This window comes from Pecten maximus, chromosome 2 (assembly GCF_902652985.1).
Source record: "Pecten maximus chromosome 2, xPecMax1.1, whole genome shotgun sequence".
Taxonomy (NCBI): domain Eukaryota; kingdom Metazoa; phylum Mollusca; class Bivalvia; order Pectinida; family Pectinidae; genus Pecten; species Pecten maximus.
Window position 1 is genome coordinate 9,270,301 of NC_047016.1, and position 25,687 is coordinate 9,295,987.

A 25,687-nucleotide genomic window follows, 5' to 3' on the forward strand; every position below is an offset into this window, starting at 1 on the left:
ATGGTTACCGAGGGACGTCCTGAGTACATGGTGTACAGAGGATGGTTACTGAGGGACGTCCTGAGTACATGGTGTACAGAGGATGGTTACCGAGGGACGTCCTGAGTACATGGTGTACTAGGTATGTTAAGGTGCTTCAGACCAATAGACTAGAGATTTACCATACCCTTGTGCATTAACTGCCATCCAATTCTTCTGTGAAGTTATTTTTTTTACAGAGTGCAGCTTTTCTGCATTTTGAGTGTTTACAGAAATGGGGAAGTGATTAGGGAGGGAGGAATCTGTCTCTAGAGGATACGTCTAACCTAGTGATATACAGCGGGAATTCTGTGGAAATGGGAAATAAAGCATTGCTGAAGGATTGGTGCTTACATGATAGATTTGACAGGAGAAATAGTAGGTTAATTTTCGCAGTGAAGGTAACTTAGTAGTAGTGGCGATGAAAGCAATGGCCAGAATTTGGATGGTGGAAATAATGTGTGGCAATGCCACAGAGTTCGGGTGGTAGAAATAGTTGTGTGGCAATGGTTAGGGTGGTTATAGAAATAGTTGTGTGGCAATGGTTAGGATGGTTATAGAAAGTCTTGTGGCAATGGTTAGGGTGGTTATAGAAATAGTCTTGTGGCAATGGTTAGGATGGTTATAGAAATAGTTGTGTGGTAATGGTTAGGGTGGTTATAGAAATAGTCTTGTGGCAATGGTTAGGGTGGTTATAAATAGTCTTGTGGCAATGGTTAGGGTGGTTATAGAAATAGTCTTGTGGCAATGGTTAGGGTGGTTATAGAAATAGTCTTGTGGCAATGGTTAGGGTGGTTATAGAAATAGTCTTGTGGCAATGGTTAGGGTGGTTATAGAAATAGTCTTGTGGCAATGGTAAGGGTGGTTATAGAAATAGTCTTGTGGCAATGGTTAGGGTGGTTATAGAAATAGTCTTGTGGCAATGGTTATGGTGGTTATAGAAATAGTCTTGTGGCAATGGTTAGGGTGGTTATAGAAATAGTCTTGTGGCAATGGTTAGGGTGGTTATAAATAGTCTTGTGGCAATGGTTAGGGTGGTTATAGAAATAGTCTTGTGGCAATGGTTAGGGTGGTTATAGAAATAGTCTTGTGACAATGGTTAGGGTGGTTATAGAAATAGTCTTGTGGCAATGGTTAGGGTGGTTATAGAAATAGTCTTGTGGCAATGGTTAGGGTGGTTATAGAAATAGTCTTGTGGCAATGGTTAGGGTGGTTATAGAAATAGTCTTGTGGCAATGGTTAGGGTGGTTATAGAAATAGTCTTGTGGCAATGGTTAGGGTGGTTATAGAAATAGTCATGTGGCAATAGTTAGGGTGGTTATAGAAATAGTCTTGTGGCAATGGTTAGGGTGGTTATAGAAATAGTTGTGTGGCAATGGTTAGGGTGGTTATAGAAATAGTTGTGTGGCAATGGTTAGGATGGTTATAGAAATAGTCTTGTGGCAATGGTTAGGGTGGTTATAGAAATAGTTGTGTGGCAATGATTAGGATGGTTATAGAAATAGTCTTGTGGCAATGGTTAGGGTGGTTATAGAAATAGTCTTGTGGCAATGGTTAGGGTGGTTATAGAAATAGTCTTGTGGCAATGGTTAGGGTGGTTATAGAAATAGTTGTGTGGCAAATGGTTAGGATGGTTATAAATAGTCTTGTGGCAATGGTTAGAGTGGTTATAGAAATAGTCTTGTGGCAATGGTTAGGGTGGTTATAGAAATAGTCTTGTGGCAATGGTTAGGATGGTTATAAATAGTCTTGTGGCAAATGGTTAGGGTGGTTATAGAAATAGTCTTGTGGCAATGGTTAGGGTGGTTATAGAAATAGTCTTGTGGCAATGGTTAGGGTGGTTATAGAAATAGTCTTGTGGCAATGGTTAGGGTGGTTATAGAAATAGTCTTGTGGCAATGACATAAAGTTCGGGTGGTTATAGAAATAGTCTTATGGCAATGGTTAGGGTGGTTATAGAAATAGTTGTGTGGCAAATGGTTAGGATGGTTATAAATAGTCTTGTGGCAATGGTTAGGGTGGTTATAGAAATAGTCTTGTGGCAATGGTTAGGGTGGTTATAGAAATAGTCTTGTGGCAATGGTTAGGATGGTTATAAATAGTCTTGTGGCAAATGGTTAGGGTGGTTATAGAAATAGTCTTGTGGCAATGGTTAGGATGGTTATAAATAGTCTTGTGGCAAATGGTTAGGGTGGTTATAGAAATAGTCTTGTGGCAATGGTTAGGGTGGTTATAGAAATAGTCTTGTGGCAATGGTTAGGGTGGTTATAGAAATAGTCTTGTGGCAATGGTTAGGGTGGTTATAGAAATAGTCTTGTGGCAATGACATAAAGTTCGGGTCGTTATAGAAATAGTCTTGTGGCAATGGTTAGGGTGGTTAAAGAAATAGTTGTGTGGCAAATGGTTAGGATGGTTATAAATAGTCTTGTGGCAATGGTTAGGGTGGTTATAGAAATAGTCTTGTGGCAATGGTTAGGGTGGTTATAGAAATAGTCTTGTGGCAATGGTTAGGATGGTTATAAATAGTCTTGTGGCAAATGGTTAGGGTGGTTATAGAAATAGTCTTGTGGCAATGGTTAGGATGGTTATAAATAGTCTTGTGGCAATGGTTAGGATGGTTATAAATAGTCTTGTGGCAATGGTTAGGGTGGTTATAGAAATAGTCTTGTGGCAATGGTTAGGGTGGTTATAGAAATAGTCTTGTGGCAATGACATAAAGTTCGGGTGGTTATAGAAAGTCTTGTGGCAATGGTTAGGGTGGTTATAGAAATAGTCTTGTGGCAATGACATAGAGTTCGGGTGGTTATAGAAATAGTCTTGTGGCAATGGTTAGGGTGGTTATAGAAAAAGTCTTGTGGCTGTGGTTAGGGTGGTTATATAGAAATAGTCTTGTGGCAATGACAGAGTTCGGGTGGTTATAGAAAGCCATGTGGCAATGCCACAGAGATTCTCTGATAGAAATAGTCATCTGGCAATTTTGTATTTTTGCAAGCCTTTTTTTTTTTTACAAATATTAGATTTTACATCCATGTACTGAATATTAGATTTGTTATAAACAGAACACAAACTCGTACATGAAAATACATGTCAACATGTTTTTCTTCAGGTTTCCACGAAGTTGTAGGCTTTAAACTTCTAAACATACAATGATACCAGTGTTTCCTACGTGAGAATGACACTTGTGTATGGATTATGTAATACTATTGACACTGTTAAGTTGATAATGAGATTGTTTATTTTTTTTGTGTGTGGGAAATCAGTTTCAATAAGTGAAAATCGTATACAGGTAAAATCTTTTTAATGTGATATAATAACTTTCTTCTTTATGTAAAAGCTGTGATTGAATCCTTCAGAGAACGAATGCTCTGCTGGGCTACACATATATACAATCTGATGTAACTGGTTGACCAATGATCCATATTGTGGCAATGATATTTATGTACTGTACAGCCTAAAAACAACCAAATGAAAATAATAGCAACGTCTATGAACATATTACACAATGAGAAATTAAATTTGTAAGGGCATTTTATCCTTCAGTTTACTAGGAACTAATTTCTTTGTTATGTTATCATCAAACATAGAGTTACACACAAGCCTGTTATGTTTCATACCATGCTACATATATAATATTTGAATAAGAATGTAGGTAAATGTCTTTTTTATGCCTCACTTGAATAAGAATTATAACCTGATACTGTTAATTATGTCAGATAAGGTAAGACAGGTTTTATTTGTCAAGTTATATTTGTTTGATGTAGAACAATCAATAATGTTTGGGTGATATTAATGACTGTATATATATGTCTGGTTAAAACTTGGAGTACAGACGTTTTACATTAGTAATTGTTAGTGAGTAGCTGAGCTTGGAGATTAACAGTTTAGACCCAGTTTGACATGATGGTTGTGATGAGATGGTTGTAGAGTATATCCCCGACCTAGCAGGTGTCTCTAGTGAGATTATGTGTTACTCCCACTTCACCTAACATCAAAGTCAGCAGTCCGATAGATAATGCTAACATTGAAATTATAATTTACATCTCGTATAAAGATGACGTCAGGTTTTCAAGCTGAGATATTTTCATTAAATACCCTGTTTATGAAAATTGCTTTTAAATTGACATTTTGAGTAGAGTAGTGAAGGATGTTATTCCGTACAGTTGTGTAAGTCCAGAATACACCTTGCACTCTACAAATCAGTGCTACCTAAGGAGAGTATTTGTTACAGTACAACTGAACATGTCATTGTTTTCCTGTCTTGCAAAATACCTGTGGAAAAAATCATTTTTTGAAATTCCAGGAAATCAAGTTTCTACAAATAAAAGACAAATAAATCAATAATCCTAAATTTATTCTGTTTCTGGAACATTTTTTCTTTCGTGGTGTTAGCATATCAATCCTTAAAGAATAAAGAAACACTGGAAGGTACCAGATGTACTTGAGTACATTGGAAGGTACCAGATGTACTTGAGTACATTGGAAGGTACCAGATGTACTTGAGTACATTGGAAGGTACCAGATGTACTTGAGTATATATACTTCTTGACCAAAATGGATAACGTATGTACAATACCAAACTCAATCTAATAGTTTCTGGAAGCTTGAATGTCCACCTTATCCTGTCATCTTTAAGAAAAATGTCGCTGTCCATTTTACAACTGTACTTTCATCTAGTAAACGGTTAGGAAATTCTCAAGCCTTTTACAAAATGGCCTAATAGTAAGGTACACAGAGGCTATGTTACTAGGGAAGTGACACTTGAGTCAAGTGCTGTCTCTCCTCAGGTCCCTGAAATACGACCTGTTTTATAGTCTTTACTTTTAGAGCTCTTACAATTTTAATGATAGCCCATAGTACTAGATCCCTGTGTTGGAAAGATGATCATTTTACTTTTCATATTTACCGTTTATGTTTATAACAATACCAGTCCTGAAACTGACGCTTTGTATCTAGTCTGTCAGTAACTATGGAGATAGGACACAAGGACTAGGACAAAACAGCAGGCAATAGAATAGGGCTGTTATGGACACAGGGACTAGGACAAAACAGCAGGCAATGGAGTAGGGCTATTATGGACATAGGGACTAGGACAAAACAGCAGGTGATGGAATAGGGCTGTTATGGACACAGGGACTAGGACAAAACAGCAGGCAATGGAATGGGGCTCTTATGGACACAGGGACTAGGACAAAACAGCAGGCAATGGAGTAGGGCTGTTATGGACACAGGGACTGGGACAAAACAGCAGGCAATGGAGTAGGGCTCGAATGGACACAGGGACTAGGACAAAACAGCAGGCAATGGAATAGGGCTCGAATGGACACAGGGACTAGGACAAAACAGCATGCAATGGAATAGGGCTCGAATGGACACAGGGACTAGGACAAAACAGCATTCAATGGAATAGGGCTCGAATGGACACAGGGACTAGGACAAAACAGCATGCAATAGAATAGCTAGGGCTCTTATGGACACAGGGACTGGGACAAAACAGCAGGCAATGGAGTAGGGCTGTTATGGACACAGGGACTGGGACAAAACAGCAGGCAATGGAATACCAGGGCTCTTATGGACACAGGGACTAGGACAAAACAGTAGGCAATGGAATACCAGGGCTCTTATGGACACAGGGACTAGGACAAAACAGTAGGCAATGGAATGGGGCTCTTATGGACACAGGGACTGGGACAAAACAGCAGGCAATAGAATAGGGCTCTTATGGACACAGGGACTGGGACAAAACAGCAGGCAATGGAGTAGGGCTCTTATGGACACAGGGACTGGGACAAAACAGCAGGCAATGGAGTAGGGCTCTTATGGACACAGGGACTAGGACAAAACAGCAGGCAATGGAGTAGGGCTCTTATGGACACAGGGACTAGGACAAAACAGCAGGCAATAGAATAGGGCTCTTATGGACACAGGGACTGGGACAAAACAGCAGGCAATAGAATAGGGCTCTTATGGACACAGGGACTGGGACAAAACAGCAGGCAATAGAATAGGGCTCTTATGGACACAGGGACTGGGACAAAACAGCAGGCAATAGAATTGGGCTCTTATGGACACAGGGACTGGGACAAAACAGCAGGCAATGGAGTAGGGCTCTTATGGACACAGGGACTAGGACAAAACAGCAGGCAATAGAATAGGGCTCTTATGGACACAGGGACTGGGACAAAACAGCAGGCAATGGAGTAGGGCTCTTATGGACACAGGGACTGGGACAAAACAGCAGGCAATAGAATAGGGCTCTTATGGACACAGGGACTGGGACAAAACAGCAGGCAATGGAGTAGGGCTCTTATGGACACAGGGACTGGGACAAAACAGCAGGCAATGGAATGGGGCTCTTATGGACACAGGGACTGGGACAAAACAGCAGGCAATGGAGTAGGGCTGTTATGGACACAGGGACTGGGACAAAACAGCAGGCAATAGAGTAGGGCTCTTATGGACACAGGGACTGGGACAAAACAGCAGGCAATAGAGTAGGGCTCTTATGGACACAGGGACTGGGACAAAACAGCAGGCAATGGAGTAGGGCTCTTATGGACACAGGGACTGGGACAAAACAGCAGGCAATGGAATGGGGCTCTTATGGACACAGGGACTGGGACAAAACAGCAGGCAATGGAGTAGGGCTGTTATGGACACAGGGACTGGGACAAAACAGCAGGCAATAGAGTAGGGCTCTTATGGACACAGGGACTGGGACAAAACAGCAGGCAATGGAGTAGGGCTGTTATGTACATTGTATACCTGTAGCTTATATTGACAACATTCTATGTGTTAGAACATCATACTACCTCTATATCATGTGTTAGAACATCATACTACCTCTATATCATGTGTTAGAACATCATACTACCTCTATATCATGTGTTAGAACATCATACTACCTCTATATCATGTGTTAGAACATCATACTACCTCTATATCATGTGTTAGAACATCATACTACCTCTATATCATGTGTTAGAACATCATACTACCTCTATATCATGTGTTAGAACATCATACTACCTCTATATCATGTGTTAGAACATCATACTACCTCTATATCATGTGTTAGAACATCATACTACCTCTATATCATGTGTTAGAACATCATACTACCTCTATATCATGTGTTAGAACATCATACTACCTCTATATCATGTGTTAGAACATCATACTACCTCTATATCATGTGTTAGAACATCATACTACCTCTATATATCTATTATCAATCCTGTATCAATCTTTTGAAATGTCCAGGGTGGTTGGATGGCACAGTGGTAATATATTTTCCTTTCATTTAGGTAACCAGAGTTTGATTCCCCAATCAGAATTTACTGTGTAATCTATAACTGTTTACAACTCTAATTGTTAATTACACAGAATTCATCAAAGTGTTAAATAGTTTATGTTGTTTATCAAACAGTTCTTGTTTACTTAGCCTAGAGAAACTCTGTGTATGCTTCAAAATAAAACATTGACACATCTACATAACATGTGGAACATCTACATACATGTGGAACACCTACATAAATGTGGAACACCTACATACATGTGGAACATCTACATACATGTGGAACATCTACATACATGTGGAACATCTACATACATGTGGAACATCTACATACATGTGGAACATCTACATACATGTGGAACACCTACATACATGTGGTACATCTACATAACATGTGGAACATCTACATTCATGTGGAACATCTATATAAAGGTGGTACATCTACATAACATGTGGAACATCTATATAAAGGTGGTACATCTACATAACATGTGGAACATCTATATAAAGGTGGTACATCTACATAACATGTGGAACATCTACATTCATGTGGAACATCTATATAAAGGTGGTACATCTACAGTCATGTGGAACACCTACATACATGTGGTACATCTACATACATGTGGAACATCTACATTCATGTGGAACATCTATATAAATGTGGTACATCTACAGTCATTTGAAATCTACAGTCATTTGAAATCTACAGTCATGTGGAACACCTACATACATGTGGTACATCTAAATAAATGTGGTACATCTACAGTCATTTGAAATCTACAGTCATGTGGAACATCTACAGTCATGTGGAACATCTACATACATGTGGAACATCTACATACATGTGGAACATCTACATACATGTGGAACACCTACATACATGTGGAACATCTATATAAATGTGGAACATCTACAGGCATGTGGTACATCTATATAAATGTGGAACATCTACAGTCATGTGGTACATCTACATAAATGTGGAACATCTACATCAATGTGGAACATCTATATAAATGTGGAATATCTACAGTCATGTGGTACATCTACATAAATGTGGAACATCTATGTAAATGTGGAACATCTACATAACATGTGGAACATCTACATAAATGTGGTACATCTACATCAATCACAGTGGAACATCTACAGTCATGTGGTACATCTACATAAATGTGGAACATCTACATAAATGTGGAACATCTACATAAATGTGGAACATCTATGTAAATGTGGAACATCTACATAACATGTGGAACATCTACAGTCATGTGGTACATCTACATAAATGTGGAACATCTACAGTCATGTGGTACATCTACATAAATGTGGAACATCTACATAAATGTGGAACATCTATATAAATGTGGAATATCTACAGTCATGTGGAACACCTACAGTCATGTGGTACACCTACATACATGTGGTACATATACATACATATTGAACATCTACAGTCATGTGGAACATCTACATAAATGTGATACATCTACATAAATGTGGTACACCTACAGTCATGTGGTACACCTACATAACATGTGGAACATCTACAGTCATGTGGAACACCTACATACATGTGGTACATCTACATAAAGGTGGTACATCTACATAAAGGTGGTACATCTACATAAAGGTGGTACATCTACATAAAGGTGGTACATCTACATAAAGATGGCACATCTACAGTCATGTGGAACACCTACATACATGTGGAACATCTATATAAATGTGGAACATCTATATAAATGTAAAGCGGGCCCATCTCTCTGTGGTTTGCTAATTTAAGTACATATTTATGTTCCTTGAAATTAAAAAAACTGCACAGATTTCATGATTTGTAACTCATTTTCATAAATATATCTAACATTTAAAGGTTGTTTTGTATTATTTTCAAGGTTACCTTTTGAAGGTTAAATGCTGTATTTTAGAGATAGATATGCGATATGTATTTTATGGTAATATCAGACAGTGTTTATCACAGATGTACTGATAAAACTTCAGTACACTGACAACAAGGAGGAAACTGGTTTGTGCATTATACACATTTCATAATACTGGTAGGTTATAATACTGGTGGGTTATAATACTGGTGGGTTATAATACTGGTGGATAATAATACTGGTGGGTTATAATACTGGTGTGTTATGATACTGGTGGGTAATAATACTGGTGGGTTATAATACTGGTGTGTTATAATACTGGTGGGTTATAATACTGGTGGGTGATAATACTGGTGGGTGAAAATACTGGTGGGTAATAATACTGGTGGGTTATAATACTGGTGTGTTATAATACTGGTGGGTTATAATACTGGTGGGTGATAATACTGGTGGGTTATAATACTGGTGGGTTATAATACTGGTGGGTTATAATACTGGTGGGTAATAATACTGGTGGGTTATAATACTGGTGTGTTATAATACTGGTGGGTAATAATACTGGTGGGTTATAATACTGGTGCATTAAAATACTGGTGGGTTATAATACTGGTGGGTTATAATACTGTTGGGTTATAATACTGGTGAGTAATAATACTGGTGGGTTATAATACTGGTGGGTTATAATACTGGTGGGTTATAATACTGGTGGGTCATAATACTGGTGGGTCATAATACAAGTGGGTTATAATACTAGTGGGTAATAATACTGGTGGGTTATAATACTGATGGGTTATAATACTGGTGAGTTATAATACTGGTGGGTGATAATACTGGTGGGTTATAATACTGGTGTGTTATAATACTGGTGGGTTATAATACTGGTGGGTGATAATACTGGTGGGTGAAAATACTGGTGGGTAATAATACTGGTGGGTTATAATACTGGTGGGTTATAATACTGGTGTGTTATAATACTGGTGGGTTATAATACTGGTGGGTGATAATACTGGTGGGTTATAATACTGGTGGGTTATAATACTGGTGGGTAATAATACTGGTGGGTTATAATACTGGTGTGTTATAATACTGGTGGGTTATAATACTGGTGCATTAAAATACTGGTGGGTTATAATACTGGTGGGTTATAATACTGTTGGGTTATAATACTGGTGAGTAATAATACTGGTAGGTTATAATACTGGTGGGTTATAATACTGGTGGGTTATAATACTGGTGGGTCATAATACTGGTGGGTCATAATACAAGTGGGTTATAATACTAGTGGGTAATAATACTGGTGGGTTATAATACTGATGGGTTATAATACTGGTGAGTTATAATACTGGTGGGTGATAATACTGGTGGGTGATAATATACTGGTGGGTTATAATACTGGTGGATGATAATACTGGTGGGTTATAATACTGGTGGGTTATACTACTGGTGGGTAATAATACTGGTGGGTAATAATACTGGTGGGTTATAATACTGGTGGGTAATAATACTGGTGGGTTATAATACTGGTAGGTTATAATACTGGTGGGTGATAATACTGGTGGGTGATTATATACTGGTGGGTTATAATACTGGTTGGTTATAATACTGGTAGTTGATTATACTTGTGGGTTATAATACTGGTGGGTTATAATACTGGTGGGTGATAATACTGGTGGGTTATAATACTGGTGGGTTATTATACTGGTGGTGATAATATACTGGTGTGTATTACTGTCATAGTACGGAAAGTTTGTTGGGGATGGTCACATATTTGTGTGTTGCATCACTGATGGGTCATATGTTAATAGAGTGTTGAATATCCCTTTGAAAAAAATAATTAGTCCAGTTGAAAAATATACATCATACCATATATTTTGGAATTGGAGTGATTTCTGTGATGAAAAAATGTCGGCATTGAAGATCGCTTTGATGTAATATGGCAGTGTGATCAAGTCAAGTGTTTCTATTGTTTTATCAGTCCAGGTCTGGTTATTGTACTGGGTCAACATCTGTCAGTTCCTTAAAGTCTTGACCACACCAGGACAATCCTCTCTATGTACACCAAGACAACAATTTATTGGTGTATTGACCAGTCTAACGAATTTTATATAAATATTTGAGGTAAGGCTATTTATAGTAACCAGGTGCAGCAGATGGTGACCCCTACATTTTGTACTGACCCTGAAGGACTGAGATGTGTAATTGGTCAGATGATTATTGTCCTAGACCAAGACTTGTGTGTAGTCCTAGACCAAGACTTGTGTGTAGTCCTTTGTGGATATTTTAATGAGGATTGCAGTACAACATCGTCACTGTATGGCAAGTTTATAGTAGAAGAGCTCATTGGTGATGAAGTTTGTGTTTTGGTAGTTGAAGATATTGGTAGGTAAAGATAATGGTAGATAAAGATATTGATATGTGAGGATATTGGTAGGCGATAAAGATATTGGTAGATAAAGATATTGTTAGGTGGAAATATTGGTAGATAAAGATATTTGATTGTGAAGATATTGGTTGGTTAAGACATTAGTAGGTGAGGATATTGGTGGGTGAAGATATTGGTAGGTGATGATATTGGTAGGTAATGATATTGGTGTCCCGCTTTGGTAATCTGCATTGGTTCCCGACCTGGTCGTCCGCTCTTGGTCGGTTCCGCTCTTGGTCGCTCCGCTCTTGGTCGTCCGCTCTGGTCGCTCCCGCTCTTGGTCGGTTCCGCTCTTGGGTCTCCACGCTCTTGGTCGGTCCCGCCCTTGGTCGTCCCGCTCTTGGTCGGTCCCGCTTTGGTCGGTGCTGCTCTTGGTCGCTCCCGCTCTTGGTCGCTCCCCTCCTGGTCGGTCCGCTCTTGGTCGCTCCCGCTCTGGTCGTTCCGCTCTTGGTCGCTCCCGCTCTTGGTCGCTCCCGCTCCTGGTCGCTCCTGCCTCTTGGTCGCTCCCGCTCTTGGTCGGTCCGTCTTGGTCGTTCGTCCCGCTCGTGTTGGTGGATTCACCGTCCTCTGGTGTCCCGCTCTTGGCGTCCCGCTCCTGGTCGCTCGCTCTTGGTGTCTTTGTCGGGCTGGTCCGCTTTGGTCGTGGCGCTATTGGTGTCCGCTTTGGTGTCTGTCGTCGCTCTTGGTCGGTCCCGTCTTGGTCGTCCGCCTCTTGGTCGTCCCCTTGGGTCGCTCCGCTCTTGGTCGGTCCCGTCTCTGTGTCGTCGCGCTCTTGGTCGCTCCCGCTCTTGGTCGGTCCTCGCTCTTGGTGGTCCGCTCTTGTCGTCTGCTCTTGCTGGTCTCGTATGGTCGCTCTTGGCTTTTGTCGGTCCCGCCTTGGTCCTCCCCGCTCTTGGTCGGTCCCTCTTGGTGTCCCTCTGGTCGGTCCGCTCTGGTCCGGCTGTCGCGTCTTGGTCCTCCGCTCTTGGTCGCTCCGCTCTTGGTCCCTCGCTCTTGGTCGTGCTGCTCTTGGTCGGTCTGTCTTGGTGTTGCTTGTGTCCGCTTTGTCGGTACGCTCTTGGTGTCCCCTCTTTGTCGGTCTGCTCTTGGTCGCTCCAGATCTTGGTCGGTCCGCTTCTTTGGTCGCTCACGATCTTGGTCGTCCCGCGCCCTCTTGGTTGTCCCGTCTTGGTCGCTCCGCTCTTGGTCGGTGCCTGCTCTTGGTCGTCTCGCTCTTGGTCGCTCCGCTCTTGGGTCGGTCCTCCTTTGGTCGTCCCTGCTCTTGGTCGTCCGCTCTTGGTCCTCCGCTCTTGGTCGCTCCCGCTCTGGTCGTCCTGCTCTTGGTGCTCCCGCTCTTGGTCGGTCTGCTCTTGGTCGCTCCCGCTCTTGGTCGGTCCCGCTTTGGTGCTCGCTCTTGGTCGGCTCCTGCTATTGGTCGCTCCCGCTCATGGTCGGTCCTGCTCTTGGTGTGCCCTGCTCTCTTGGTCGCTCCCGCTCTTGGTCGGTCCCGCCTTGGTCGCTCCCGCTCTTGGTCGGTCCGCTCTTGGTCGCTCCCGCTCTGGTGGTCCTCCCGCTCTTGGTCGCTCCGCTCTTGGTCGCATCCGCTCTTGGTCGGTCCTGCGTCTTGGTTGCTCCCGCTCTTGGTCTCTCCGCTATTGTCGTCCCGCTCTTGGCGTACCGCTCATTGGTCGGTCCTCTTGAGTCGGTCGTCCTTGGCTCGAGACTCATTGAGTATCCTGCTATTGGTCGCAGCTCTTGGTCGTCCAGACTTTGGTGTATCCGTTTTGGGAGTCGTACATTGGTAGTGTGCGCTCCCGCTCTTGGTGTCCGGTCGGCCGACTCGGCTCTGTGTCGCTACAGGTGAGATACGCTCCCGTGCTTGGTCGTCCCGCTCTTGGTCGCTCCCGCTTTGGTCGCTCCCGCTCTTGGTCGTTCTGCTCTTTGGTCGCTCCCGCTCTTGGTCGGTCCGCTCTTGGTCGTCGCCTTGGTCGTCGCTTTGTCGCTCCCCTTTGGTCGTCCTACTTTGGTCGCTCCCGCTCTTAGGTCGGTCTCCTGCTCTTGGTCGGTCCCGTCCGTCTTGGTCGCTCCCGCTCTTGGTCGCTCCCGCTCTTAGGTCGTCCCGTGCCTTGGTCGCTCGCTCTTGGTCGGTCCGCCTCTTGGTCAGTCCTGCTCTTGGTGCTCCCGTCTTGGGTCTGTTCCCGCTCATTGGTCGTCACGCTCTTGGTCGCTCTGTCAGCTACTCTTGTGTTCCGCTCTTGGTCGCTCCCGCTCTTGTCGTCCCGCTCTTGTCGCTCCCGCTCTTGCGCCCTCTTGGTCGTCCCGCTCTTGTGCTCCCGCTCTTGGTCGCTCCCGCTCTTGGTCGTCCCGCTATTGCGTAGTCATCGTCCTTTGTTCGCTCCCGCTCTTGGTCGTCCCGTTTGGTCTGTCCGTCTCTTGGTCGGTCAGATATGGTACGTCTCTCAAGGAGTCTGTACCATCTGTGTGCTCCTTTCTCACCGCTTTTATGTTACCGCGAATTGTCGCTCCCATGTTGTGTCTGCTACTGAGTGGATATGACTCTGGTGCGCATCTCCTCTGGTGTTCCGTTGGACGCACAAGGTCTTGTGTGTCAATTATGCTCGACGTTAGGAAATCAGCTGTGCGGGGTTGTGAGTGAGGCTGGTCCTGTCGATGCCGCTTGGTTCCTCTTCTAGTATTCGTCTGTATGTTCTGAAGTGAAATTCCAATTGATAGATTCAGTCATTGGTGCCGAATGTGTGTTGATCGGTAGTACAAGTGACTGTATGGATACTGATTGGTCGAGGAGTGTGGTTTGCATGGCATCTAGATATATGATCACAGTAAGTCTGAACTCACAGAGATAGTGTGGTGAGTATATAACGTAGTTTGTGTTAGGACGAGTGCATGCTGCCGTCACAGGTTCCCCAGATATGGTCTAAAAAAGCGCAATTGATCATGACAACACTATTGAGCATTAAAATAAAGGGGTATGGTAGTATGTTTGAGTGTATATGGTATAGATGTATCTCACTGACTAATCATGGTACAGAGAAGTAAGTAAATGTTGTGTTGCTACATGAGTGGATAATGACAGAACCAATCTAACGAGGTCAATAATTTGATATGCCACAAGTCTTCAGGTGTTCTAAAATTATCTAACGAATGAAATCAGTTTTGTAGGCATTATAGTCACATAAGACCCTGTTTACCATTTACTAGTATTTATAAGAATATAAATGAAAATTCCCAAATTGATAATTTCTATCAAATTTTGCCAATTTTTGACAATCATGTGACATTATATAACTATTTTGATGTCATAAAATATTGATGATGTCACAATAGTGTTATTATGTGTTTGTGTTTTACGATATTTAGGCAGGTTCATATTACATGATATAACATAAATATAAACCTAAACTATGGTATATAGTTTAATCTTGTGTTAGATCATTATAAACCCAAAGTTTGATGGGGCCTAGCGTCCCCTCATCAGTCTACCAGTATATAAATATTCACCATCACACAAGCCATATTGATCCACTTACCCAGAAATTGATCTGGTTTATTTAACATTAAACATGATGTACAGTTTTTAAATACCGGGTGTCATCAATCTTTGTGATAATTGTATTGATGGTGTCACTCATCTGAGTGGTGGTTAGAACTAATGACAATTTCTGTGCTGTAGGCATACCACATAATCACCTCAGTAACACTTTTATTACATCACTTTTCTCTAGAATTACAGCTGATTTTTAAATTCGTAGAATTGATTGTTACAGTCTGTAATTATTTGAATGTTGACTGGTCTTCCTCAGAGGAAGGGTGAGTCTGGTGAGGACAGGGTGAGTCTGGTGAGGAAGGGTGAGTCTGGTGAGGAAGGGTGAGTCTGGTGAGGAAGGGTGAGTCTGGTACGGAAGGGCGAGTCTGGTGAGGACCGGTGAGTCTGGTGAGGACAGGTGAGTCTGGTGAGGACAGGGTGAGTCTGGTGAGGACAGGTGAGTCTGGTGAGGACGGGTGAGTCTGGTGAGGACGGGTGAGTCTGGTGAGGATGGGTGAGTCTGGTGAGGAAGGGTGAGTCTGGTGAGGAAGGGTGAGTCTGGTGAGGACGGGTGAGTCTGGTGAGGAAGGGTGAGTCTTGTGAGGACGGGTGAGTCTGGTGAGGAAGGGTGAGTCTGGTGAGGAAGGGTGAGTCTGGTGAGGACGGGTGAGTCTGGTGAGGAAGGGTGAGTCTGGTGAGGACGGGTGAGTCTGGTGAGGAAGGGTGGGTCTGGTGAGGAAGAGTGAGGAAGGGTGAGTCTGGTGAGGACGGGTGAGTCTGGTGAGGAAGGGTGAGTCTGGTGAGGAAGGGTGAGTCTGGTACGGAAGGGCGAGTCTGGTGAGGACCGGTGAGTCTGGTGAGGACAGGTGAGTCTGGTGAGGAAGGATGAGTCTGGTGAGGACGGGTGAGTCTGGTGAGGACGGGTGAGTCTGGTGAGGAAGGGTGAGTCTGGTGAGGACAGGGTGAGTCTGGTGAGGAAGGGATGAGTCTGGTGAGGACGGGTGAGTCTGGTGACGACGGGTGAGTCTGGTGAGGAAGGGTGAGTCTGGTGAGGACGGGTGAGTCTGGTGAGGAAGGATGAGTCTGGTGAGGACGGGTGAGTCTGGTGAGGACGGGTGAGTCTGGTGAGGACGGGTGAGTCTGGTGAGGAAGGGTGAGTCAGGTGAGGACGGGTGAGTCTGGTGAGGACGGGTGAGTGGTGAGGAAGGGTGAGTGGTGAGGAAGGGTGAGTCTGGTGAGTCTGGTGAGGACCGGTGAGTCTGGTGAGGACGGGTGAGTCTGGTGAGGAAGGATGAGTCTGGTGAGGAAGGGTGAGTCTGGTGAGGACGGGTGAGTGGTGAGGAAGGGTGAGTCTGGTGAGGAAGGGTGAGTCTGGTGAGGAAGGGTGAGTCTGGTGAGGAAGGGTGAGTCTGGTGAGGAAGGGTGAGTCTGGTGAGGACGGGTGAGTCTGGTGAGGACTGGTGAGGAAGGGTGAGTCTGGTGAGGACGGGTGAGTCTGGTGAGGAAGGGTGAGTCTGGTGAGGAAGGGTGAGTCTGGTGAGGAAGGGTGAGTCTGGTGAGGACGGGTGAGTCTGGTGAGGACAGGTGAGTCTGGTGAGGAAGGGTGAGTCTGGTGAGGAATGGTGAGTCTGGTGAGGACAGGTGAGTCTGGTGAGGAATGGTGAGGACAGGTGAGTCTGGTGATGAAGGGTGAGCCTGGTGTAACCATTAACATCCAGAAGATAGTGACTGACTGTGGATGTCTGTCCGTCTGTCTTTGTTGTTTCTCTGCGCATTGACATCACCTAGCAAACGGCTTGTATAGATTGGATGTAGAATCTACAAATTACTTATATCACTGCCTCTATTCCTACTAAGGTTTAAGGCTGTTTTAAGCAATTACAACATTTTGAAATGATACATAAAAGAAATAACATAAAAAGTTATTCTGTCTGACGATGCAATGGGTAAGCTTCCTGCTTCAGGTCTAGATAATAAAACCCTGTGAAGGGGATGTTTAATGAAGTATAATGTATCTGTTTCGTATATTGTAAATAAAAAAGAATTGTAGAGATTACTCCCTAGTGAACATAAAGCCAATTGGAACTCTTTAGTATTAGAGATACAACACTGGGAGATAGGACTACCTTAATTGATTGAATGATTGCCTCCCCAGGTCTGTATTATAAATGTATGGTATTTACCATCAAAGTGTGTCAAGTCATTATTCAGGAATTAAGACCTAAAATTAGTTACACAGATGAGAAATCAGTCTATATAATTTGGCAGCCTGTGTCTACAGACTATACAGAGCATTGACACTCTGTATGATATACACAGTCACATTGCCCTGTCTGTGTTCATTCCTACCCAGAACACGTACCATCTCTCCATGATCAAGTAAATCTCCTCCCTGACTGCTGAAGATGCTGGTAGCATTTGTTGCTGAAGTTTCAAGTGATGTTTGAAACACTTACGTCAATGTTTTTTTTCTTTTTTCAACAGCGCTGGATCTTTCTCAAAGTATTTTATTTCAGTCTTTTTATATCTTTTTATGTTTGAAACACTTGTATAAACTTATTTTCCGGTAAATTGATGTTTGTTTTTCTCCTCTTTCCGCTTGCCTTTTCATCTGCTTTAGCCTGCATTTTCTGCCTCTGAAACTTGTACCTCTCAGATTAATTTCCCCTGAACAGCTGATTGTAAACTAGCAGGTAAACACTTAGATTCGTTATATCTTCCACATCTGGGCACCAGTACCCAAAGAATTGTTAGCTTTAATTCACATTTGTACCAATGTTCAAATTGAATATACTCATGTGATGACACTACCACTAACACTCCCTAGTACAGTACTGAACATCTACTGTGGTACATCTAATCCCATGACAGATTTTATAATGAATAGGTAGATTTATGAAAATTTGGTTCAACAGAAACTGAGTGTATCTAGGCTCTAGGTAATACTTTCTCCTCGATCAGAAGTAATTTCCTGGAACATTAAATCAACAGTGTGCCTCACCTGCCCTCCTCTAACATAAAAACTGACAGCTCTAATGGTATCTCTACCGCTTCCATCATCTCCACCATTTAAAAATGGGAAGAAGATGAGAAACATTTATTTCACTTAAAGTTTTTATTTCTTAGTCATTAAACTGAAACTCTGGTCTCGGTCTTTCGATTCACAAATTTCTAAGGTGTAGTTTACCACAATAAACTTTAAAACCATACAGACGTCCAATCTGTTGATGTAATCAGGCACCTGGTGACTATCACAGTGTAGTGTTTGTAACTGTGTAGTTATTATAGTATAACCTCAGGTCCAAGTCAACACAGGGAGCATTTCCTGTATCTTTCCCTCAGGTTCTTTCTATAATTGTGAACATTTATGTCTCTGAACATCCTGCATGTCCCTCTGTCTCTCCTACCTGAATGACAATTTGTGGTGATTTTGTGAGGGGTTCTGATGGAGAGAATATCTCCCCTACTAGAAGTGCCAATTTGTGGTGATTTTGTGAGGGGCTCTGATGGAGAGAATATGTCTCCTACTAGAAGTGCCAATTTGTGGTGATTTTGTGAGGGGTTCTGATAGAGAGAATATGTCTCCTACTAGAGTGCCAATTTGTGATGATTTTGTGAGGGGTTCTGATGGAGAGAATATCTCCCCTACTAGAAGTGCCAATTTGTGGTGATTTTGTGAGGGTTCTGATGGGGAGAATATCTCCTCTACTAGAGTGCCAATTTGTGGTGATTTTGTGAGGGGTTCTGATGGAGAGAGTGTCTCCCCTACTAGAGTGCCAATTTGTGGTGATTTTGTTAGGGGTTCTGATGGAGAGAATATCTCTCCTACTAGAGTGCCAATTTGTGGTGATTTTGTTAGGGGTTCTGATGGAGAGAATATCTCTCCTACTAGAAGTGCCAATTTGTGGTGATTTTGTTAGGGGTTCTGATGGAGAGAATATCTCCTCTACTAGAAGTGCCAATTTGTGGTGATTTTGTTAGGGGTTCTGATGGAGAGAATATCTCTCCTACTAGAGTGCCAATTTGTGGTGATTTTGTGAGGGGTTCTGACTGTACCAGCTCATGATAAATATCATTACTAAGCGAACAGATGACCTATCTCCCCTATAAACACCCTCATTATCACCAAGGAGGGTGAGAGAGGAGAGGGATTGTAATGTACCATATCCAACACTGATTTGTTGTGTAAACAAGACCATGTGATGCTGTGTTATAAGGAGTTAGTGTGGAGATGTTAATTGTGTGAGGATATGATTGACATTTCACAGTTGGGGAGAAGTTACACTAGATGGGGTTAAAGTGTGATACTAAGGGAGGGGATTAATAGCTTGGACATGGGGTCTTAATTAGTAAGGCATGGGAAAGGTAGGTAGACACGGGGTCAGGGGGCTCATAGGAGGAAGGAAGGGGAGAGAAGTGATACAGGTAGGGTCGGGTAGTCCTGAAGTATAGGATGGGTTTGGAGATGGGGTCTGAGGGTCCTAGTGAGGTATAGGATGGGTTTGGAGATGGGGTCTGAGGGTCCTAATGAGGTATAGGATGGGTTTGGAGATGGGGTCTGAGGGTCCTAGTGAGGTATAGGATGGGTTTGTAGATGGGATCTGGGGGTCCTAGTGAGGTATAGGATGGGTTTGTAGATGGGGTCTGAGGGTCCTAGTGAAGTATAGGATGGGTTTGGAGATTGTGTCTGAGGGTCCTAGTGAGGTATAGGATGGGTTTGGAGATGGGATCTGAGGGTCCTAGTGAGGTATAGGATGGGTTTGTAGATGGGGTCTGAGGGTCCTAGTGAAGTATAGGATGGGTTTGGAGATGGGGTCTGAGGGTCCTAGTGAGGTATAGGATGGGTTTGGAGATGGGATCTGAGGGTCCTAGTGAGGTATAGGATGGGTTTGTAGATGGGGTCTGAGAGTCCTAGTGAGGTATAGGATGGGTTTGTAGATGGGATCTGAGGGTCCTAGTGAGGTATAGGATGGGTTTGTAGATGGGATCTGAGGGTCCTAGTGAGGTATAGGATGGGTTTGTAGATGGGATCTGAGGGTCCTAGTGAAGTATAGGATGGGTTTGTAGATGGGGTCTGAGGGTCCTAGTGAAGTATAGGATGGGTTTGGAGATTGTGTCTGAGGGTCCTAGTGAGGTATAGGATGGGTTTGTAGATGGGGTCTGAGGGTCCTAGTGAGGTATAGGATGGGTTTGTAGATGGGATCTGAGGGTCCTAGTGAGGTATAGGATGGGTTTGTAGATGGGGTCTGAGGGTCCTAGTGAGGTATAGGATGGGTTTGTAGATGGGGTCTGAGGGTCCTAGTGAAGTATAGGATGGGTTTGGAGATTGTGTCTGAGGGTCCTAGTGAGGTATAGGATGGGTTTGTAGATGGGGTCTGAGGGTCCTAGTGAGGTATAGGATGGGTTTGTAGATGGGATCTGAGGGTCCTAGTGAGGTATAGGATGGGTTTGTAGATGGGGTCTGAGGGTCCTAGTGAGGTATAGGATGGGTTTGTAGATGGGATCTGAGGGTCCTAGTGAAGTATAGGATGGGTTTGTAGATGGGATCTGAGGGTCCTAGTGAGGTATAGGATGGGTTTGTAGATGGGATCTGAGGGTCCTAGTGAGGTATAGGATGGGTTTGGAGATTGTGTCTGAGGGTCCTAGTGAAGTATAGGATGGGTTTGTAATGAGGTCTGAGAGTCCTAGGAATTTATTAATACCTAGTCAGTGATCTGTATAAAGTATATCCCTTTTTCTCATCTGTGCTCATCAGCTGAGACTGAAAGGATGGTTGTAAGTGCCTTTGTTAAAAGTTTGTAACAAGTTTAGTTGTGATGTTATATCATGTTCTCTTAGACTTTTGGAGTTAAGTGTAGTATCTATAGCCTGTATCTAAATGTCCAGTTTGCCATTCCCTGGATGTAACCAGTATCAATAGAAATTCTTCTCTGTGAGTCAGTAACAGTTGTCTGGATAGTTAATGACTGGCATGATGTTACAAGGAATTTTTTCCAAGTTTTCAGAAAAATAAAGTGATAATATTTCAAACAGATAAATTGTAATCCTATTGGGAAAATAAATACAGGCATATCTTTGTTGGGTAGGATCCTGTCACAGCTGACAGGGAGGTGGGGAGGGATCGGTTTGGGGATATTACTATCTTACAGCAGATACTGCAATAACACAGTGCTGATAGTACTGTTACAATCTTAAAGTTCATAATACCCATTAAATAGAGATGATAAAATATTGTTGTACAAATGATGGGGATACACCGTGGAGTAAGTGCTGAGTGGGATTGCCAGTGTAAGCAGTGCAAGGTCTGATAAACAACAATATCTATCATCTTTATGTTTACATTATCTCCCTTTATCACCAGTTATCTCCCTTTATCACTAATTAGCACCTCACATCAAATTCAGAAGATTTCTGTAGACAAATAGGTGAAAACATATCTAATGGATATAGGATGGATGTCAGATTCAGTTGATCAAGTAAAATCTCATATTCTCTACTTCTGGGGTCAGAAAACTGAGAAGTTTGAAATGAGGTGTGTTTGTGGAGGAAAACAAAACTACTTTGTTGTTCACTATATTTAATCTCGCTGCTGATAGGCATCAACATAACCAACAAGATACTCAGTTCTGATGACTAGCCTGGTCATTGAGCAGTTCAGGTGAATGAACTTTTGAATTGTCTAAAAGTAATAGCTATAGTTGTTACTCTGTCTATAAAGTTACAATGCTGAAGGGAGGTTTATTTGGTCCATCATTTAATAGTCCCCTCTCAGCAATTTTCATTTTTTTTTTTTTTTCAGATGATTGTTCACACTTTGTCTTGCTGGTCTCTGTCAGTCTGTACCTGTCACTATGTTCCTAACAGTAAGGAGTTAGGGGTATGACATCTTTTTAGCTCACCGGTTACGAGTAAATGAGCTAATGCTGTCACCCCGGCATCCGCGTTGGCGTCGGCGCCGGCGTCCCACCCCAAAACTTTAAAGGTTTTGGGATCAGTTTTTGGAAAGCTTCTAAGTCCAAAAGTATACACCCCACACCCTTCTAATTTGGTTTATGCATTCATTAGATGTCCAGGAGTGATGTTATGGCAAAATCATGCAAAAAAAATTGTGATTTTATTTGGCATTTTACCATTTAGTGGACTTAATTTTTTTGGCACAAAAACCCTCTTTAAAGATTTTTGGGTTAAGTTTTGAAAGCTTGTAAGTCCACACCCTTCTTATTTGGTTTATACATCCATTAGAGGTCTAGGAGCGATATTATGTGACGTACAATTTCAAAATGACATGATTATACATACATAAAAAATGAATGCATAGTGTGATTGCTGCCGCCGGTGAGCTTTCGCAATCATTGATTGCACTTGTTCTATAAAGTTAAGACGTCTAGGATTGTCATCAAGTTTTCATACAAAAATGTTTAATTATGGTTATGTTTCAAACAATGTCACTATAACTCAGTAGAGCAATTCATGCCTACTGATAATAGGTTGGAATTTGTGTGATTACAGCACGTTACAGATCAATTCTGTTTGTCTGCTATCATCTTTGTTGACTGGGTTATGGCCCTTTGATCATACTTGGCCACGTAGGGGATATTTTTGGCTTCATCAACAAAAAGTATGCTATATTGTTTAATTTGAATTAAATATGAAGTTAATGATGCTGTTGTATATGTATTGATTAGATACTGTGAGCTGACCAGACTTTTGTTACAAGAATTGTTAGCTTTCATTTCTATAGTTTATAGGATTAATCAAGATAGAACATTGTTGTGTGGTCAACAGAACTGGCACAGAAACAAAAGTTTGATTTGTGTAAAGCAAGCATCAGTCATGTATTGTATACCTGGAGGCTTACAGATGGTGAACAAGTGGTGTAAACAGATTTATCTCCCTTCTTATACACTGACAGTCACTTCTGTCTACCTTCAGTTTACTGTAAAGGTTACCAGAGTCGGGAATGTGTGTATTATAGTAATGAAAACAGCAGTGATACACAATCACCTTAGAATATCCTGTATAATAAGATCACAATCACCTTAGAATATCCTGTATAATAAGATACACAATCACCTTAGAATATCCTGTATAATAAGATTGCTAGCCCTGTACCAATTTTGACATGTTTATTTTTTAGTCTTGTATTTAATCTTATGATTGCGTCAGTATTTTACATACATCTCAGGACGATTTAACAGTTTAATTGACAATTGTATTAAGATATGTGTAACACAATGGTATAGAGTATGGTGATTGATTATGTTTTTTAAGTTATACCAAATTTGATTGGTTACTTTTGTTTATCGTTACAGTGACACCAAATTTGATTGGTTACTTTTGATTATCATTACAGTGACACCAGATTTGATTGGTTACTTTTGATTATCGTTACAGTGACACCAAATTTGATTGGTTACTTTTGATTATCGTTACAGTGACACCAAATCTGATTGGTTACTTTTGATTATCCTTACATTGACACCAAATTTGATTGGTTACTTTTGATTATCGTTACATTGACACCAAATTTGATTGGTTACTTTTGATTATCATTACAGTGACACCAGACCGGTACTGCCCCCAGTCAAGGCTGATCGACTGCAATGAAAGCTTACCAGGTAATGGTCTGAATTTTCTTCTTTTTTTTTCTAATCCACAGAGATTGTTTACCATGATAAGAATTAATTTACGTTTCTGGTGTATATCAGCTGACTGTATGCTGAATGTTAATACAAAAAGACAGCATGTTTTATTACACAAATACAGTAACATATCATACTTTTAAGCGTGTTTTATTACATAAATATGGGACCATAACATTTAACAGTGAAAAATGGACATGATTTTGAAACAAGCATTTGATTATTTAATAATTTGCCAGGATAAGTGGACATAATTGGTCATAGTACAGCTAAGTAAATGCCTGGGTGCCACAGAGGGATTATTGTTTGGTTAAATGGTGACCTTTATAGAAATGGAAAGCAGGTCTAGACTACTAATGGGGTATCTGTTGTGTATGTACTACATACTATACAGTCGAATCTGTCCAAGCGACCATCTCTATTTAGCGACCCTCTGTTCTAAGCGACCATTTCAATTCCTCCCGAGCGTTTTCGCTATATATTTTAACCCAATTAAGCGACCCTCTCTTTACGCGACCAGCGACCACAATTTTTCGTTCCCGTGATAAAAATAACTCTCCAATAAGCGACCAGAAGTCTCCAAAATGCCTTACATTACCATTTTCGCCTTAATAACACCCAAGTATTTTTACTTTTCGTGCAAAAGGACGGGAGATGAGGCGAAGTGACCGTCTGGAATTCTGACGATTTTCAGACGTTTTATATACGATATATCAATTTGCATGCGAAATATAACAATAAAGGAATGCATAAAAAGTTAACTTACTGTTAAATCGTGATTTGTTATCTTTTTGAGACATTAAAACAGATATTTGCCAGTGAAAAAGTCGCCGTTTTTAAAGTAGGAAATGCAGGAACGTAAATAATAATCGGAGCGGAAATCCGGACCAAGATTTCAGGAATTAAAAAAATATGAAATATATTTCTCATGTTAAATCTATGTATTTTGCTATGCTGAAAGAATTTCAAAAAATACATATAGTGATGAAAAATTAGCACAGTAATAATTATTTAAAAAAAATCACAAAAAAAAAAAAAAAAAAAAATGGTTTTGTTTTATTCAAAGTGGTGGTTCATTTTTCATATATATTATAAATCATTATTGCCAATTTATAAAGCAAATAAAAAGCTTATGAACATTTATTAGATATATACATGGTAACGGTAGCGAGGGTATATACATGGTAACGGTAGCGAGGGTATATAGTATATACATGGTAATGGTAGCGAGGGTATATATATGGTAATGGTAGCGAGGGTATATACATGGTAATGGTAGTGAGGGTATATACATGGTAATGGTAGTGAGGGTATATACATGGTAATGGTAGTGAGGGTATATACATGGTAATGGTAGTGAGGGTATATACATGGTAATGGTAGTGAGGGTATATACATGGTAATGGTAGTGAGGGTATATACATGGTAATGGTAGAGGGTATATACATGGTAATGGTAGTGAGGGTATATATACATGGTAATGGTAGTGAGGGTTTATACATGGTAATGGTAGTGAGGGTATATACATGGTAATGGTAGAGGGTATATACATGGTAATGGTAGAGGGTATATACATGGTAATGGTAGCGAAGGTATATATACATGGTAATGGTAGTGAGGGTATATACATAGTAATGGTAGTGAGGGTATATACATGGTAATGGTAGCGAAGGTATATATACATGGTAATGGTAGTGAGGGTATATACATAGTAATGGTAGTGAGGGTATATACAGGGTAATGGTAGTGAGGGTATATACATGGTAATGGTAGTGAGGGTATATACATGGTAATGGTAGTGAGGGTATATATATACATGGTAATGGTAGCGAGGGTATATACATGGTAATGGTAGAGGGTATATACATGGTAATGGTAGTGAGGGTATATTGTAATGGTAGCGAGGGT

At 41.6% G+C, this 25,687-nt stretch overlaps 1 protein-coding gene across 7 annotated transcripts in view; it reads left to right on the forward strand.

Moving 5' to 3' along the window:
- Positions 1–25,687, forward strand: part of LOC117316602 (disabled homolog 2-interacting protein-like) — a 272,191-nt gene that overhangs the window by 76,960 nt on the left and 169,544 nt on the right. For all 7 annotated transcript variants that reach the window (XM_033871308.1, XM_033871268.1, XM_033871278.1 and 4 more), the window contains one exon: positions 23,696–23,755. In XM_033871308.1, coding sequence (XP_033727199.1) covers positions 23,696–23,755 — 60 coding nt within the window. The remainder of the gene's footprint in view (positions 1–23,695; positions 23,756–25,687) is intronic.